General features: G+C 42.1%; 2 protein-coding genes across 2 annotated transcripts; both read left to right on the plus strand.

The window, feature by feature from the left end:
• The first annotated feature begins 160 nt into the window (after positions 1-160).
• On the plus strand, positions 161-2,359 carry LOC114030084 (disintegrin and metalloproteinase domain-containing protein 30-like). The gene has a single exon (XM_027844752.1). It carries the CDS (start codon positions 161-163, stop codon positions 2,357-2,359), a length of 2,199 nt encoding a protein of 732 aa, XP_027700553.1.
• Positions 2,360-12,729: 10,370 nt separating this feature from the next.
• Positions 12,730-14,865, plus strand: LOC114030094 (disintegrin and metalloproteinase domain-containing protein 20-like). Its single transcript, XM_027844777.1, has one exon. The coding sequence runs from the start codon at positions 12,730-12,732 to the stop codon at positions 14,863-14,865; it is 2,136 nt and encodes a 711-aa protein (XP_027700578.1).
• The last annotated feature ends 232 nt before the right edge of the window (positions 14,866-15,097 follow it).

The raw sequence follows: 15,097 nt of genomic DNA on the forward strand, positions 1-15,097 counted from the left end.
CTTCGGAGGCTGCCCGCTGAGCCTCCCCTGCGTTCAAGGATCAGGGCAGAGGGACCGGTCTAGGTGTCTCCCCCTCAGCACTGGTCCTGCTCTCAGTCTTTCGCTCTCTTCCTTAGCTCCTTGACAGCTGCTCTGCGGACCTTCTTGTAGAGGCCCCGTCATGGGGGCAGCTGTAACAGGAGCTGCTCCCTTTCTGGACGGCCCCTTCCTATTGCTAGGGCTAGGTGCGCTGCTGACCCTCGCCAGTTGCCGCGACATGTCCCTCCAACGTCCCCCGGTGTCGGCTGAGCTAGTGATCCCCAAGGAAATAAGCCCTCCGACGTGGGGCTCGAAGACGTCCGGGCACGTCTCTTACAGCCTGCACATCACAGGCAAGAAGCACATCGTGCACCTACTACCCAAGAAAATGCTGCTACCCCGACACCTGCCCGTGTTCACCTACGTAGCCAAGGACGCCCCGCAGGAAGAGGATCCCTTCTTCCGGAATGACTGCTACTACTACGGCTACATGGAAGGGATCCCCAAGTCCTTGGCTGCCCTCAGTACCTGCTTGGGTGGGCTCTGGGGGATGCTTCAGGCAAACGGGAGACACTATCAAATCCAGCCCGTTCCGACTTCCTCCACCTTTGAGCACCATCTCTATCCAATAGCAGACGTGGGCGCTTCTAATCTGACCCGCGCTTTAGCCAGAAAGGAGATAGATGAGGACTTCTTCCAAGCCCAGGAGGCCACATCATCCCCACGCACAGCCACTTTTAATGATGTCCTTTTGCGCAGGCAGAAGGTGGAGATGGGAGTTGTGGTGAGCAAGTTGTGGTATGAATCCCGGAACAGCAATAAAACCGTGTTGCTCCAGGACATGCTGTTCACACTCAACCTGGTGGACACGCTTTTTATGCAGATCAAGGCGCACGCCTCTTTGTCCTCCCTGGAATTCTGGACCAATCCTAGCCCTATGAATATCATCAAAAAGCTGAACGGTGTTCTTCAAAATTCTGCCAAACCGCAAAGTAGGAGCCCTGGGGAGCAGCAACTTTGCGATTTAGTGCATCTCTTTCAGCAGCATAGTTTCTACCCCGTCTTCGGAATAGACTTCAGGACCGCAAAATGCAATCCTTATCCCAGTTTGGCTATTAGGGCTAACCTCGGAGTCCACCTGATTTTTTTCTCTGTTCTTGTTTCCTGCGAAATGGGGCATGACTTAGGAAAGTCCAGTGATGAGGAAAACTTGCAGGGTCAAAGGAAATCCTGCCCCGTGGGCAGTAGGGCCCAAACCTCTGGTTCCTTCAAAAGCAGCTGTACTTTTGATGGTCCTCTGGCTTCAGTGGACAGTAGGGCCAACCCTCTCAGTGGCACCTCTGAGGAGAAGATGGAAAAGCAGCAATGTGGAAACAAAGTCATGGAGGAAGGAGAGGAATGTGACTGTGGCTCCGAGACAGAATGCAGAAAAAATCCCTGTTGCCAGCAAGGCTGTACTCTTTCCAAAGGTGCCAAATGTAGCACTGGACTTTGCTGTAAAGACTGTAAGATTCTCCCAGCTGGCAGGGTCTGTCGAGTACAGGCCAATGAGTGTGACCTCCCAGAGTTCTGCAATGGGACCTCAGAGTTTTGCCCAGATGACATATACAAACAAGATGGTACGCCCTGTAGTGGGAAAGGATACTGTTACAAGAAAAAGTGCGGAAGCCATCTTCAGCAGTGCCAGGCTTTATTTGGGCAACAAGCTGAGAATGCTCCCCCTCAATGTTATAAGGAAGTGAATAGTCGAGGTGACCGTTTTGGTAACTGTGGAGTTGGGCAAATTTCCTTTTTCAAAGGCTGTAAAACCCAGAATATCTTATGTGGAAGACTGCAATGTGTCAAGATTGACATCATTCCTCAGGTACCTCACTATTACACCCTGATTCAGACTTACTTAAAAGAGCCACTTGAAAAGGAAGGTCTCTTGTGCTGGGGAACAGCTTTTAGCAAGACTGCAAAGGAGAAGGGTTTGATTGATCTTGGAGCTGTGGAGGACGGCAGCTCATGTGGGGAAAACATGATGTGTGTTAACAAGACCTGCCTCAACATCTCCAGCATCCGTCAGGAGTGTGTCCCAGAGCAGTGCAACTATCGAGGTGTGTGCAACGACCGAGGGAACTGCCATTGCGATTTTGGATGGGCCCCTCCTTTCTGTCAGGATCCTGGCTATGGAGGAAGCAGTGATAGTGGACGAACAGCAAATCTTGGGAGTGAGACAGACACAAATTTCCTATCCTGGAGGACCTATTTAATTCGCGGTAGCATTTGCTGGAGCTTTGTAATGCTTAAATGGGCTGTGATAATGCTATATAAAAAGAGAAAGTGGAAAAAACCTTAATGATAAAATGATGTAGGCAGTCAAAGCAGCCTAGTTCGAGATCTCCTGAAGGACCCAGTCCAATATATCAGAAGTCTAGCCCCTCAAGTGAAACTTCAAGGCTAGTCTACCATCCATTAGAATTCTAGCAATTCTACTTCCTGAAGGTGATGAAGATTTTAGCATTGTTGTCTTCACTGTCATGCTGGAACACCTTGTTTCTCAAAGGCTCCAAGAATGTTTAGCCATTTAGCCCATGTTGTTTTTTCCTTTTCCTGCTTTCTGCTTGAAAAATAAATGTTCTTTATATGTTGGAATCCAATGGAAATCATGTTTTTTTTTTAATTTGATGTCTTTTGTTGTAAGATTCACTTCCAAATTTATTGCCCCCAACTCAGCAACCAATAAGCCATACTTTGTAATAAAAACAGTGAAGCCTCCTGATATCACTGCTCTGATAAGTGTTAGCAGTCTTGAGTGTGGCCATGGGACACCTGATCCAGGATGCATTCCAAATCTCCAACCAGTGTCTCCGGTTTTTGTTTCAATGCACTTTTTTTTTAAAGTTATTTTTTCCAATTACATGTAAAAATGTTAACATTCATTTTTTAAAATTTTGAATTCCAAATTTTTCTTTCCTGTTTACCTTTTTATGTTTCTCTTGAGTCTTATATTTGAGAGTTAAATTTTCTATTCAGCCCTGATCTTTTCATCAGGCACGCTTGAAAGTCCTCTGTTTTGGGGGCAGCTAGGTGGCATAGTGGATAGAGCACCAGCCCTGAAGTCAGGAGGACCTGAGTTCAAATCCGGCCTCAGACCAAACACTTGACACTTAACTAGCTGTGTGACCCTGGGCCAAGTCACTTAACCCCAAATGCCTAAAAAAAAAAAAAAAGTCCTCTGTTTCATTAAATATCCATTTCCTCCCTGAAGAATTATATTAAGTTTTGCTAGGTGGGTGATTTTTGGTTGTAAACCTAGCTCCTTTGTCCTCTGGAATATCACATTCCAAGCCCTCCAGTCTTTTAATGTAGAAGCTTCCAAATCTTATATTATCCTGACTGTGGCTCCACAATATTTGAATTATTTCTTTTTGACTGCTTGCAGTATTTTCTCAACCTGGGAGCTCAAGAATTTGGTTATAATATTCCTTGGAGTTTTCATTTTTGGATCTCTTTCAGGAGGTGATGGGTGGATTCTTTCAGCTTCTATTTTAATCTCTGGTCCTAGGATATCAGGGAAGTTTTCCTTGATAGTTTCTTGAAAGATGATGTTTAGAGTGCAGGTAGGTGGTGCAGTGGATACAGCACTGGCCCTGAAGTCAGGAGGATCTGAGTTCAAATCTGGCCTCAGATACATAACACTTACTAGCTGTGTGACTCTGGGCAAGTCACTTAATCTCATTGCCTAGCCAAAAAAAAAAGATGACGTTTAAACTCTTCTTTTTTGGATCATGACTTTCAGGTAGTGCAATAATTCTTAAATGATCTCGTCTAGATCTATTTTCCAAATAAGTTATTTTTCCAAGTTGTTTCTAACATTTTCTCCAATTTTTTCATTCTTTGGATTTTGTTTGATTGTTTCTTGATGTCTCATGGAGCCATGAACTTCCACTTCCCAAATTCTAATTTTTAAGGAATGATTTTCTTGAATTAGCTTTTGTACCTCCTTTTTCCATTTGGCCAGTTCTACTTTTTAAGGAGTTGTTTTCTTCAGTGAATTTTTGCGCATCTTTTTTTTCCCTTCCATTTAGCCAGTTCTGCTTTTTAAGAAGTTCTTCTTTTCAGTACATTTTTGTGCCTCTTTTACATTCGGCCTATTCTGTTTTTTAAGGTGTTATTTTCTTCAGTATTTTTTTGTTCTTTCTTTACCAAGCTGTTGACTCTTTTTCATGTTTTTTTTCCCATTACTCTAATTTCTTTTCCCAATTTTTTTTTCTAATTCTCTTATTTGGTTTTTAAAATCCTTTTAAAGCTCTTCCAGGAATTCTTTTTGGGCCTGAGATAAATTAACATTTTTCTTTGAGGCTTTGGACATAGCAGTTTTGACTTTGTTGTCTTCCAAGTTTGTGTTTTGATCTTTCCTGTTACCATAGTAACTTTCCATATTCAGGTTCTTTTTTTTTTTTCTTCTCATTTTTCCCAGTCTATTTCTTGACTTTTAACTTTATGCTAAAATTGGGCTCTCCTCCTGGGTAAGGGGGCATGGTCCCAAGTTTGTGCTTTTTTGTGCTGCTATTTTCAGAGCTAGTTTTGGGGTCTGTAAGTTTTCAGTTCTTCCAAGGTAGTGTGCTCTAAGGAGAGATGTGGTCACTGCTTTGCTGGCCTATGTTCTGGTCTTTGAGTGACCACAAGAAATCTTTTCTACTCTGGAACTGCGACTAGGTCCTTGCTCCTTCTAGTGCTCCTTCTAGTGCTCCTTCTCCCCTTAAGACTGGGACCCAGATCTGCATAGAGGCAATGCAACAGAGTCCTGCACCCAGTGCCAGCAAAAGGTTCCTGACCAGTTATCTGACCCACTTACCATCTGTGGACTGAGAACTCTGGAAGCCTCCACCACTGCTGATTTGGTCTCTTCTCAAGGCCTGATGCTGGCTTTCTGGGGTGCAGCCTGCACTGGACTATGCTCCATTGTCACCTTAGTGAGAAAGACCTTTATTGCTGACCTTCTAAGTTGTCTTGGGCTTGAAAAATTTTCACCCTGTTGTTGGTTCTGCTGTTCCAGAATTTATTCTGAAGCATCTTTTTAATGTTGTTTGCTTTTGACCACTGCCTCCCTCAATCTGCCTTCCCGTCTACCCACCCCCTCCCTTTTCTTTCCCTTTCCCTTCCTACTGCCTATAAGGCAAATTAGATTTCTACACCTAACTGAATATATTATTTCCTCCTTGAGCCAAATCTGATGAGAGTAAGGTTCAAACAATGCTTATCTCCCTTCCTTCATTCCCTCTACTGTAATATGTCTTTGTGCCTCTTTATGTGATGTAATTTACTCTTTTCTGCCTCCTCCTTTCCTCTTCTCCCATTACAATCCCTTTTCACCACTTAATTAGTTTTTTTATCATCACATCAAAGTCAACTTATACTCATACTCTCTATGTATATCCCTTCTAAATGTCATAATAAAGATACAGTTCTCAAGAATTACAAGTATCATCTTCCCATGTAGGGATGTAAACAGTTTGCCCTTATTGAATAACATGTTTGTTTTTTTTTCTTTCCTGTTTACCTTTTTATGCCTCTCTTGAGTCTTGTATTTGAAGATAAAATTTTCTGTTGAGCTCTGGTGTTTTCATCAGGAAAGTCTGGAAGTCCTCTATTTCATTGAATCTCCATTTCCTCCCCTGAAAGATTATGCTCAGTTTTGCTAGGTAGTTGATACTTGGTTGTAATTCAAGTTCCTTTGCCATATGGAATATCATATTCCAAGCCCTCTGATCTTTTAATGTAGAAGCTGCAAGGTCCTGCGTAATCCTGACTGTTGTTCCATGATATTTGAGTTGTTTCTTTCTGGCTGCTTGCAGTATTTTCTCCTTGACCTGATAGTTCTTGAAACTGGCTACAATATTCCTTGATGTTTTCAATTTGGAATCTCTTTCAGGAGGTGATTGGTGGATTCTTTTGATGACTATTTTACCCTCTAGTTCTAGGACCTCAGGGCAGTTTTCTTTGATGATTTCTGGAAAGATGCTGTCCAGGCTCTTTTTTAATCATAGGTTTTAGGTAGACCAATACTGCTTAAATTATCCCTGTTGGGTCTATTTTCAAGGTCAGTTGTTTTTCTAATGAGGTATTTTATGTTTTCTTCTATTTTTCCATTCTTTTGATTTTGTTTGACTGATTCTTGATATCTCATAGTCATTAGTTTCCACTTGCCCAATTTTAATTTTTAATGAATTGTTTTCTTCAGTGAGCTTTTTCTTTTCTTTTCTTTCTTTCTTTTTTTTTTTAGTTTTTAGGCAGTTGGGGTTAAGTGACTTGCCCAGGGTCAGGGTCACACAGCTAGTAAGTGTCAAGTGTCTGGTCTGAGGCCGGACTTGAACTCAGGTCCTCCTGACTTCAGGGTTGATGCTCTATCCACTACGCCACCTACCTGCCCCGTTCAGTGGGCTTTTGTACCTCCTTTTCCACTTGGCCAATTCTATTTTTTAAGGAGTTGTTTTCTTCAGTATACTTTTTTCAATTTTGTCAATTATATTTTTAAACAAATTGTTCAATTTTTCTTCTACTTTTCTTATTTGACTTTTAAAATCCTTCTCGAGCTCTTCCAAGAAGGCTTTTTGGGCTTGAGACCAGTTCATATTCCCCTTTGAAATTTAGGATGTGGGCATATTGTCAATGTTATCCTCTCCTGAATTTGTGTTTTGATCTTCCCTGTCACCATAATACTTCCCTATGGTCATTGTTTTTCTTTGTTGCTTTTTGCTCATGGTGTTTGCCTTTTTAAAGTTGATCTCTGTTTCTGGGGCACAGGGGGGACTGTCCCACACTTCTTGTGCTGAAGGCCAGATGCCTGGTTATTGGTTTTGTGTGCTGGGACCTCAGGTGCTGGCAGCTGGAGGCTGTAGGGTCTTGTAGCTTACCTGGTGCTGAGCTGAAGCTAGTAGTGGTGGCTGGTGTGTGCCTGGTGTTGGTGCTTGCCTACTCCACCACCCTGGGGCTCAGGATCTCCCACTGGTTTGCTGAGCTGGGACTTGCTGTTGGTTTGCTGGGAAGCCTCCTGTCCTTTACTGGTCCCCTTCAGCCACAGCAAGAGGGACCTTTCCTGTTAATTCCCCTGCCCTCCCAAGCTAAAAGACTGCTGCACCTCATCTTTCTGCTGGCTCCACTATTCCAGGATTTTTCCTAGGGCAATATTCTCTGGGTTTTTCAAGGTCAATAAGGGAAGGTGAGAGTGACTTACTGCTTACTTCATCATCTTGGCTCCCAGAAGTTGAAATAGGTGACTTTCAAACATTCCATCTGCGGGCTGATAACTCCAGAAATAACCACTGCCCCTGTCAATTCAATCACTCCCAAGGCCTGCTCGTGGTTTGCAGGGGCCAGAGCTGTATTGGTATGACCTGTGCTGGACTGCGCTTCTCTCTCATCCAGGTCCAACAGACCCATCCTGCCGACCTTCTAAGTTGTCTTTGGTGTCTGTGGGCTGAGAAGTCTGGAAACTGCCACTGCTGCCAGTAATTCAGTCCCTGAGGCCTACTCTGGTTTTGCTGGGGCAGGTCTACCCCAGATTGGCCTGCACTGAACTGGGCTCCTCTCTCAGTCTGGTGCAACAGACCTTTCCTGTTGACCTTCCAGGTTGTCTTGGGCTGGAAATCTGCTTCATTCTGTCTCTTTGTGGGTTCTGCCACTCTAGAATTTGTTCAGAGTCACTTTTAAAAGGTATTTGAAGGGGTTTAGGGGAGAGCTCAATTGAGTCTCTGCTTTCACTCCACTATGTTGGCTCTATCTTTAATATTGTTTGGAGGATAATTTTGGGGAACTCAGGAAAGTCTCTACCTTTACCCTGCTACCTTGATTCAACTCCCTCAACACAGTTTAAAGAATGTCCTAGAGCCAGTGAATTTTGGACTCATTTCTTTCCATGGACTTTAGGACGTGCCCAGAAGGAAAATTTCTTTTGTGAAGCAGCTAGCCAGGGGTGGGGATCCTGTGACCTTGAAGCCACATGTGGCCCGCTAGGTCCTCAAGTGCAGCCCTTTGACTGAATCCAAACTTCACAGAACAAATCCCCTTAATAAAAGAATTTGTTCCATAAAACTTGGACTCAGTCAAAAGGCTGCACCCAAGGACCTATGGCCTTGAGGACACAAGTTCCCCACCCCTGAGCTAGGCAGAGTGAATAAAGAGAACTGAACTTGAAATCAGGAAGAACTGAGGTCAAATCTTGCCTCAGACACTCATGAGCTGTGTGATCCTAGTCAAGCCATGGGGTTGCTACTAAGATTAACCAAGGTAACACACTCAATGCACCTTTAAAGTGCTATTCAAACGTAAGCTATGATTAGAAGCTTTAATCCTAGGGCCTTAGCTCTAGGAAAGTAGTAGGCTTGTCTGTAGCCTAGACTGCAGAATACAGCCTCACCTTGTGGTAGCAATGTAAGGAAGCCTCATCAGTTTTGTCCCCTCTCAAAACACTCAAGGGAACTGACTATACTGTGCAAAATGGGCTTTCACACCATAATTTACTCCCCTTGCCAACCCTCAACCCCTGCTTTTGTCATGCCATAGGGAAAAGCCTGGAAAGGTCCTTTGGCACCACACAACTTATTCTCTGTTTTCCTTTCTCTCTCCAGTTTCTTCCTCCTTTCTATTTCTTTTCTTTTTTTTCATCTGTCTTCTCTAACTCCCCTATTACAGAAGTAAATGTTTATTGAGCATCTTCTGGTGCTATGTTGGAGGAAACCAAACAAATATTTTTGTTGATTTCCCCTTTCAAGTACCACCCAAGTATTCTGCTACTCATATCAATAAAAATACCCTCCCAGAATAATATTCCACAAATTTTTTTTAACAGCATTAACCCCTCCCCCTCCATTGCTTCTCTCTTCTTTTTTCTTCCCTTGAGTTATGGTTCATTGTCAGTCCCACAATCAGGCAAGCAAGTAAGTATTTAGTGATAACTTATTATGGTCCAGGCACCTTGTTAGATACTGGAAATACAATTACAAAAAGAAAAAAAGAAAAAATCCATACTCTCTAGGAATTTACAGTCTAATGGGAGACAAATGTACAAAATAAACCTTTAATACTATAAAGAGATAGAAGTAAGGTGGGGCTACTGCAATTGTCTGGTTTTCTTTGTCTGACCAAGAAATACTGGAATAAAATTTAAAATCTGAAAGGAAAGGAAATGCTAAATGTGAAGACTCTATTTCAGTCACTTTACAAACAATCTCTCCTATCACACCTCTGTCCATCTGTCTGTCTCTCTGGAGTTTTATGTTCCTTTCTGGGAGGGAAAAGATTCAAGAAAAGGAAAACAAGGGTGTCCAAGATGGGGAGGAGATTCAAAATAATTTAATAGGAGAACTGATAGAAGGAAATGGGAAATGAATAATACATAAATGCTAGAGAGCTGATATGTGGAATTGGCCTCTACAGAAGTCCTACTCCAGTGCATCATTTTGGCATGGAAGTGACCTAGACCATGTCTATAAAATGTAAATTCTTGACAGATTCTACCAGAAACTAGAAAGGCGTCAGAGATGGTCCAAAAGACTACTTCTATAGCCTGAACACTAGCCTAGCCAAGCCTGGAGAGGCATATTTCCAGTGTGCTAGTCACTAGGTAATAAATTCTTTGGAAATGACAATCCATCCAGTAGACTGACATGCTTAGCTAGATTTAATAGCACAGACTAAAGAGGCCTATGAAAGTGGCTTTCAAAAGACTAAATGTGTTTCATGACTCATGCTTTGTAACTAAGTCTACCTTGTATTAATGCAGTTTTCTTTCTAGAACTGAATAGACAAACATAAAATAAGTTTGCTCATCAGAAGTTTCATTACAAAAAAATGGACTTTGTTCTCTCTTTATATGGTTGTAGATGATTAGTATGTTATTCTAGTTCTGCCAATCTTCCTGTGCATCACTGCATACAAGTCTTTTTATGTTACTTTGCATTATTTGTATTGTCCATTTCTATAGTGTTATAATATTCCATTAAGAGGCACCACGATGTGTAGATAGAAGGCTGATTTTGAAGTCAGAAACACTTGAGTTGGTCTCTAGTCTTTGTCCTATGCTGATTGTGTAACTCCTCCCCAGTCAGCTCTTGAAGACTATAAGTTAAACCCACGCCCGACAGCCCTGGGCATCATCTCTTAAATCTTAGGTTTTGGCTTATATCTAGGATCTCCCCAAACCAGAAAGAAAAAAGATACTAAAAGTACACTGTAAATCAGGTATTTGTTAGCTATTTATTTATTGGGATATATGAGATTATATGAACACGGAGGAAGATATGTGAAGGAGTGGGCATCAAATGATCTTTAGTGTTATCTGAACCAAAGGTAGACTGAAAAAATACACACAGTTTGGTGTAGAAATCCATCTAACTCAACAGGGAAACATACAGGGATAGGGATGATAGAGTTAAGAAGCAGGATGATACTGGGAAGGAAGTAGTCACAAATAAAACACACATCCTAGTCTGTAAGGGGGGCTGTGTAGAGGGAAAAAAAAGAATTAGAAGGTAAGGAGGTGTCTTAGATTGCTATTTTGACTGGAAATAGCTGAACAGATTGTGGTTTACGAATGCAATGGAACAGTATTGCCCCATAAGGAATAATGAAAAAAATTATTTCCAAGAATCTCAGTTAGTATGAACTGATGCAAAAGGAAGTGAGTAGAACTAGAACCATTTTTTTTTCAAGGATAGCAATATGTAAAGGAAAATAACTTTGAAAGACTTAAGAACTCTGGTGAATTTAAATGACCAATTGTATTTCTATAAGACCTATGATGAAACATGTTACCCACCTCCTGGCAGAGAGGTAATGGACATGAGGTACACACACACACACACACACACACACACACATATATATATATATATATAATGTGGATATATGGACATGGCCATTCATTTTGCTTGATTATGCTTATTTGTTATAAGGGTTTCTTTATTATTTGCTAATGGAAAGAGAGATTAAAATTAATTGGAAACTAATCATATAAAATAAGTGGGTCAAAGAACAAATTATAGAAACAATAGATAATTTCATTAAAGAAAATGACAGGGAGGCAGGCAGGTGGCAAAGTGGATAGAGCTCTGGCCTTGGGTCAGGAGGACCTGAGTTCAAATCCAGCCTCAGACACTTGACACTTACTAGCTGTGTGACCCTGGGTAAGTCACTTAACTCTGATTGCCTCACCAAAAAAAAAAAAGAAAGAAAGAAAATGACAACAATGAGACAACTTACCAAAATTTATGGGATGCAGCCAAAGCAGTATTTAGGGGAAAAAATCTCAAATTGCTTACATCAACAAAACAGAGAAAAAGCAGATCAATGAATTGGGCATGCAACTTAAAAAAAACAAAAACCAACAAACAGAAAAAGAACAAACTAAAAATCCTCAATTAGTCACCAAATTGGAAATCCTGAGATTAATCAAGTGAGAAATTAATAAAACTGAAAGGAAGAAAAATCATTGAACTAACAAAACTAGAAGCTGGTTTCATGAAAAAAAGTAACTATAATTAAAAAAAACCATAAAAACCTTAATAAAACCAAAATAAAATAGACAAACCATTGCTTAATTTTATTAAAAAAAAGGAAAGAAGAAAACCTAATTAATAGTATCTTTATTGGTTTGTTAAAGGGTTTTTAATTCATAAGAGGAGGAAAGAAGAAGGGCTTAGCAAAATGTTGCCAAATTAAAGAGGGCCATTGTAACATTTTTTTAAATCAGACAAAATGGAACAAATGGAACAGAAAGGAAGTTCTGAAAGACAAGCAGGAGGGTTGTGAAGATGTATAGAACTTATTATTTACCTTTATTTTTTAAAGAAAAAAGTTACAGATTAAATGCAGGGTCATGGCTTCATCCAGAATTCTTTTTTTGTGTTCTGCCATTTGTATAGAAATGATCTTTTATGACTTTCACGTTCAGAATTTTAAAAAAATGAATAAGGAAGACTACTCCACACCACCTCACACATACCATGTGTAAGGCAATAGGGATCCAGTGATTAAAATAATAATAATAATAAAGTTCCTGTCTTGAGAGATTTATAATTTCTTATACTGTGACATATAAGTATGATCTGATAAACCCCCCCCACTTTTTCCCCCTTCCTATGTGTCCTAATAGGCCTCTCTCCTTTTTGTAAACTTTATTTTTAAAATTAATTTTAAGGGAATTTCTATTTTCTTTCCCTGAAAAAAAAAACAAGAAAGAAAGAAAGAAAGAAAAGACAGAAAGAAAGAAAGAAAGGAAGAAAGGAAGGAAGGAAGGAAGGAAGGAAAAACAAGACCCTTGTAATAAATAAGCACAGTCAAAGTAAAACAAATTCCCAGGCTGGCCATGCCTCCAAAATAGATGGCTCAAATCTGCACCCCAAGTCCATCCCCTCCCTGCCAGGAGGTGGTGGGGTGCTCTGGAACCGAACCGTGGCCCCAACAGATATTTCCATATGGCTTTCTTCCCCTCCCCCTCCCCCTCCCCCAGATCTTCCTCGCGCCAGGTACAACGGTCCCGGTGCCCAACGTGCTCCAGCCAGTGTTGCAGCCCTAGGTCCAACAGCAGGGAGCCCGCGGCCTCGAAGTGGGTGCAGGATCTCGGAGGCGCCTCCCGGGGCGGGGCAGCCGCAGCAGTGGGACCTTTTCGGTGTCTCGCGCCGCTGACCTCCCCTGTGGCTCCGGCTCTCCCCGGAGGCGTTGCTCATGGGGACTGCCAGAGCGCAGCGCCTCCTGAGCGCCCCGCTCATGGTGCTCGGACTCGGGGTGCTTCTGGCCCCGGTCGGCGGCCAACCCCATCAATCCGGCTGGCGCTTCGCCTCCTCCGAGGTGGTGATTCCCTTGCAGCTGGGAGGCTTCGACCACAGGGATCACCCTGGGCAGCTGTCCTACATGCTCCACTTCGGGGGCAGGAGACATGTGGTCCACCTACAACTTAAGAAGCTCCTGCTGCCCAGGCACTTGCCTGTCTTTACTTATACTGACCAAGGGTCGGTCCAGATGGACTACGCCTTCATCCCTAAAGACTGTTACTACCGAGGCTATATAGAGGGGGCCCTGGGTTCCCTGGCTGCCCTCAGCACCTGTCATGGGGGTCTCCAGGGGATGCTGCAGGTGAACTCTCTTTACTATGAAATCGAGCCTCTGCCGGCCTCTCCCATTTTTCAGCACTTGGTTTATCCAGTGGAGAATAAAAAGAAAGGTCCTGGCTGGAAGTGCGGCTTAAATGACGAAGAAATAGATCGTCAGGTCTTGGAGAAAAAGGGATTGAGACAGTCAGTGCCTAGGGCAAGTCCCAAGGACAGCTGGTGGCCAAGAACCAGGTTTGTGGAGTTGATGGTGGTAGTGGATAATTTTTGGTATAAATATGCTTGGGAAAATGAAACTGAGGTGATATACCAAGTGTTAGAAGTAGTCAATATAATAGATTCCCTGTATTATCCGATGGATGCCTACATAAATTTGAGTGGAGTAGAGATCTGGACGAATAGCAACCCAATGGATTTTAGTAATGGCATAAAGGTAACGTTGGATGTATTTTCCCATTGGAAACAAGCAATTCATGAGCGTTTGCCACACGATGTTGCCCACCTCTTTGTTCGCTATAACTTTGGTATAGACAAGGGTTTAGCTTATGTTGGTACGATATGCCACAGCCTCAAATCAGCTGGCGTCAATGCATATGTTGAGGATAACTTGTTGGAATTCTCTGTCACTGTTGCCCATGGACTTGGTCATAACCTTGGCATGATTCATGACCGTGACTTCTGTATCTGTGCACAAAAGCAATGCATCATGTATGCCGATTTCGGCTTAACTGATGTCTTTAGCAACTGTAGTTATGCCAGTTATTTTGATCAATTTAGTGAACAGTTTATAGATTGTTTAGCAAATCCACTGGAGACTTACAAAATTGCCCCTTCAAAGCTATGTGGTAATCAGGTGGTCGAAGAGGGAGAAGAATGTGACTGTGGATCAGTAAAAGAATGTAGCAAGGATTCTTGTTGTAAACCAGGTTGTACCCTGAGGCCCCATGCTGACTGTGCTTCTGGACTGTGCTGTGTAAATTGTAAGATTGCACCAGCTGGAACACTTTGCAGACCCGCTAGGACCCCATGTGACCTTCCAGAGTACTGCAACGGAACTTCGGTGCTGTGCCAGAAAGATTTTTACATGCAGGATGGAACTCCATGTACTAAAGATGCTGTTTGCTATCAGAATATTTGCAGTGACCGAATTCAACAGTGTAAAGCTATCTTTGGTGAAACAGCCTATGAGGCTCCCCTGATCTGCTACAAAGAAGCAAACGTGAAAGGTGATCAATTTGGGAACTGTTCTTTAGATGGTCATACATACAGGAAGTGTGACACAGCCCATGTTTTGTGTGGAAGGCTGCAATGTACTAATGTCAAACAGATTCCCCGTTTAGAGGAATTCACTACTGTACTCCAAGTTTACGTGAATGGAGTTACGTGCATTGGAATGGACTCTCTCATAGGGAAGGATACTGGAAATGTAAATAATGGTGCAGTGTGTGGCCATGGAAAGATCTGCCTGAATAAGAAGTGTGTTGATTATTCTGCACTGAATTATGACTGTACAGCCAAAAAGTGCAATTCTAATGGTGTATGCAACAACAAGAAAAATTGTCATTGCCTAAGTGGGTGGGATCCCCCATTCTGTCTTAAAAGAGGATTTGGTGGAAGCATTGATAGTGGCCCTCCTCCAAAATGGAAAGCAAATTATGCTTTAATTGTTTGCTCTCTAGCTTCTCTGTGTCTTGGATTTTATGGGACACTAATAGTGCTTGTCTGGTTAGCAAAGTCAGCATTTGTCATCTAGAAAGGAACAGCCTTTGTATAAATAAAGTCAGGAACCAGTGGAAGAATCTATCCATATCAGATAATATCCTCTATTAGGGAAAAATTCCCATTCAGAAAAAGGAAAAAAAACCATCTACATCAATAATATACACTACAAAATGATATCAAATAAAGCTTCTGAAGGAAGTTTTGTCATGGAGTTGAACCAATCAGGATTGACCCTTCAAATATCTTTATTTACTTTTATAATG

The sequence above is a fragment of the Vombatus ursinus genome, unplaced genomic scaffold, assembly GCF_900497805.2.
Source record: "Vombatus ursinus unplaced genomic scaffold, bare-nosed wombat genome assembly UNPS02014945.1, whole genome shotgun sequence".
In the NCBI taxonomy this organism is placed as follows: Eukaryota; Metazoa; Chordata; class Mammalia; order Diprotodontia; family Vombatidae; genus Vombatus; species Vombatus ursinus.